Source organism: Tupaia chinensis, unplaced genomic scaffold, assembly GCF_000334495.1.
Source record: "Tupaia chinensis unplaced genomic scaffold, TupChi_1.0 Scaffold000250_1, whole genome shotgun sequence".
Lineage (NCBI taxonomy): Eukaryota > Metazoa > Chordata > Mammalia > Scandentia > Tupaiidae > Tupaia > Tupaia belangeri.
This window is the reverse complement of record NW_006159730.1, coordinates 2,409,538-2,413,762: the sequence shown is the minus strand read 5'-3', so window position 1 is coordinate 2,413,762 and position 4,225 is coordinate 2,409,538. Positions and strand designations below refer to the sequence as shown.

Sequence of the window (4,225 nt, the reverse complement as noted above, 5' to 3'; positions counted from 1 at the left end):
GAGAAAGAAAGAAAGAAAGAGAGAGAGAGAGAGAGAAAGTTAGTTAAGTAAAATAATTCTCAGGAAAAAAAAAGAAGAAAGGAAAAAGAGCTGAGAGGGGCCGGCAGGTGGCGTAGTTGTTAAGGGCACTGGACTCCCACATGGCCAAACATGGTTCAAATTCCAGAACTAGGGGCTTGCTTTCTCACTCCCCACCCCCATCTCTCTCTCTCTCTCTCTTTCTCTCTCTCTGGAAATAGTAAAATAATAATAATAAATAAAGTTAAATAAAATAATTCTATTTAGAAAAAGGGAGAAAAAGAGTTGAGGGGCTGACAGGTAGCATGGTAGTTCAGGTGCTGGACTCCTACATGGCCAACCAAGTTCAAGTCTCAGACTTGGAGTCTTGCTTTCTCACTTTCCCTCCCCCTCTCTTTCTCTGGTGAGCAAACATGCTGCATGGCAAATTAAATAATAATAATAATAAATAAAATTAAGCAAATAATTTTAATGAAAAAAGATAATTATCTATTACTAGGTGACATACCTCTGCGATCAGCTTTGTATTTGACTTTTCTAGTGAATCAACTCTTGAATGGAGGCTGCTGACTGTGCTGCTGAAATTAATAAAGAAAAAACTCATTCAAATCAACACAGTCTCACAAAGGCAAGAAAAAGAATGTTATCCTGGACTACTTATATTCACAGACATGCACCAAATGCCTGTCTACATTTCTGAGTATTGGGGCTGGCCGGTGGCCGGTGGCATGGTAGCTAAGGGCACTGGACACCCACATGGCCGACTATGGTTTGAGTCCCAGAGAGAGTGCTTTGAGGCTTGCTTTCTCTCTCTCTCTCTCTCTCTCTCTCTCTGTCCCTCTCTGGTCAAATGAAAATAAAGTTAAATAAAAAAAAAATTCTGAGTGTGGAAAGTTCACTAACTTGGGTAAATTTATTCAGCTAGGAGAATAACAAAGTCTGCAAGAGAAGAATGGATATTTCCAGTACAATTTTATTTGGTGCTGTTCATTATTTTTTATTTATTTTTATTTTATTAGAATTCTTCTTACATTTAACTTTTAATATTTAGTAAACAAAATTCCACACAAAGACTACTAAAGATTGCTAAAATTGTATTTTACATTATTTTTAAGAGGATGAATATGTGCCTTGGGCTGGCCTCATGGCTAGTGGTTAAGAGAGCTGGATCTCACATGGTCAACTGCAGTTCAGATCCTGGCTCTGGAGATTTGAGGAACATGCCAGGCACCTGTGCATTTATGCTCCAAATCCCAACAGGGTGGAGAAAAGGAGGAGAAGAGGGAAAGGATTACTTTTTCCCTCTCCCTCTCCCTGTCGCTGTTTCTCTCTGGGGAGTATGAGTCTTCTGGCCTTAAAAAAAAAGTTATAATTATATGCCTTAATGAAGCATAAAATGATAGTCTTTAATTCAAGCCCCATCCTGTTTCCCCTCTCCATTTTCATAACCACTAGAGACCTACAATTACCCATGGTTTAGAAATATGAATATGAGATACCCGACATCAGGTAGCAGTCAACCTGTAGCTAACCAATACCCTGTCTTGCAAGAGTACAGTCTGAAGGTTACATCTCACGAACATACTTGTTTTTGCATTTTTAAGTCAAATCAAGATTGAACATGATTGTACATTTTATTAAGTCTGCTATCTAAGGCCTACTTGAAAGCACCTTCTCAAACTTTCTCTAATAAAATGAAATATGATGTATATATTACAGCAAAATCTATAATAGATACAATGATTTTTTTTTTTAATTTGCCAGAAAGCACATACACTTGCCAGTGAGAAACAGAAGGAGGAAAGGCGAGAAAGCACTCCCCATAGGGCACAGTCATGCTATAATCTCTTCTTCATTTCTGCCTCCTTTCAGGATTCTGGGTACCCACACATGAGTGCCTGGCATGTTCCCCAAGCTGTCAACTCTGGGACTTGAACTGCAGAGTCATTCATGTGAGAGCCACTTTGCCTGCCAGGTCACAGGCTGGCTCGACACAAATTTTATACCAGCCTTGGTATTTTAGTTTAAATGGTGGGGACCAGCAGATAGCATAATGGCTACGTCACTTGGCTCTCAAATAGTCGACTGTGATTCAAATCCTGGACCCGGTGGCTTAAACTCACACTGGGCGCGTGTGCATGCGTGCCCAAGATCCCTAGAGGAGAATGGAGGAGAAGGGATTGCAGCATGGCCATCTCCTCTGGGGGGTGATTTCTTACTTTCTGTCTCTCTCTGTCTTTCTGGCAAGTGCACACACCCTATAGCAAAAGCCTCTCCAAAAAAAAAAAAAAGTTTAAACGGCGAAACCAGAAAAATGTTTTTCAATGCGTATTAAATCATTTTTTAAGACATAATTATTCTTAGGTAAACAAGTGGAGATTTTTGCAAATAGCACCCAGGTGTCTGGACACTCAGACAGACAAGAACAAGACTGGGAGACCTAAGGACATGGTCATGGGACCTGTTTTACTTCCTTCTTATGTCAGTCACCCTGACGGTTTTAAGAACCTCCTGAGTTTTAATTTCCCTCCTATAAAACAGAAAATATTTGTCTTGCTTTTTTATGTGAAGATCAATTTGATAATAATCAAAAAAGCACTTTGGAAATAATAAACCTTCAATATTGTTTTTCTTTTAGTAAGAGACAATAGGTAAGTTCTATTTGTTTCTGTACTTTTGAAATATTCTTGGGCCAGCTCTGTGGCCTGGTGATGGGGCAGCCAGATCTCACATGGCCAACCGTGCAGTGTGAGTCCTGACCCAGCAGCTTGAGAAACACACATGTATGTTTGTGCATGTCCAAAATCCTGAAGAGGGAGAGATGGAGAAGTGATTGCAGCATGCCCATTCCCCATGGGAGGTGTCTTCTCTCCTCTTTTTCTCCCTCTGTCTCTCTTGGTAAGAGTAGACCCCCATAAGATTTTTTTTTTAATTTATTTTATTAATGATACAAAGTATATGTGCGTGCATGAGAGAGTCACCCCTAACAGGCCAACAGGGAGAGGTGTAATCATGCTGTGCTCGCCTTCCCCAAACTCCAGCTCATCGGGACCCTGTGCATATGAGCAGCCAGGGTGTTTTAGGTCAACTGGGCTGGAGGCCTGCAGTTGGGCATGTGGCCTCTGCCCTGCAGTTCAGTACGCTAGCCACTGCACCACCAGGCTGGGCTGACTTCAGAAATACTCTACATGTTCAATAACTGCACTTTATTAGAACAAACAAAATGGTTTTAAAACATAGAGTATACAAAAGCAAGGCACTAGTGCTGCTGTAATTAATTGATACACATGATTTAAAAGACTGAGAATAAGAAAGCTCTTTTGAACAAATGGAAAAAGGCTCCATGATAAAGCTGCTAAGTGAAAACAATAAAGTACAGAATAATGTGACTCTCTCAGAGGAGAGGGAGAAGATAAAAGAATACACACACACCTTCTTGCCTATTAGCATGAAATGTCTCCAGACACATACACAAGGACCAAGTATATTAACTATTTATGAAGAGGAATACTAGATGATTGGAGGTCACAGAGGAGAGTCTCATTTTGTGTTCCTATTGAAGCCTGACTCATATGCATATATTACCTGTTCCCCCCAGATAAACAAAAGTTTATGAATAAATAAACAATACAAAGCTGCACTTAGAAACATAATCTCAGAAATACTGATTCTAAAATACACACATATTTCTTATGATTCTTATTATTAAAACTCCAGGGTCAGCTCCATGACCAAGTGATTAAGAAATCTGGATCCCTCGGGACCAGCAGGTGGTGAGGTGGTTAAGGTGCTGAACATTCCCACAGTGTTGAACCAATGATCATGGTTCAAGTCCTGGGCCAGGCAGCTTGCTTTCTCACTTTTCCTCTTTTTCTCTCTGGTTAAACTAAAAATGAATGAATGAATAAGTAAAATTCAAAATAAAAAAGAAATCTGGATCCCATATCGCCACATGCTTCAAGATCCCAACCCAGCAGCTTAAGATATACTCTAGATGAGACCAGCAGGTTGCATGATGGCTAAGGTGCTGGACCCCCACATGGCCGACAGTGGTTCAAGTCCTGGACTTGGCAGCTTGCTTTCTCTTTCTCTGTCTCTCTCTGGTGAGAGCACATACCCTACAGTAAAAATTTAAAAATAATGATAATAAATAAAATAAAATAAATAATTCTTTTTTTTTTTTTTTGAAAGGTTTTTCTTTAGGGTG

At 39.9% G+C, this 4,225-nt stretch overlaps 1 protein-coding gene across 5 annotated transcripts in view; it reads right to left on the bottom strand.

Annotated features, from left to right (window-relative positions):
• RUFY2 (RUN and FYVE domain containing 2) overlaps positions 1-4,225 on the bottom strand; it is a 49,179-nt gene that overhangs the window by 29,034 nt on the left and 15,920 nt on the right. For 4 of the 5 annotated variants that reach the window (XM_027772047.1, XM_027772048.1, XM_014587976.2 and 1 more), the window contains exon 8: positions 527-596. In XM_027772047.1, the coding sequence (XP_027627848.1) occupies positions 527-596 (70 nt within the window). The remainder of the gene's footprint in view (positions 1-526; positions 597-4,225) is intronic. The other variant, XM_006148941.3, reaches the window with a different exon arrangement.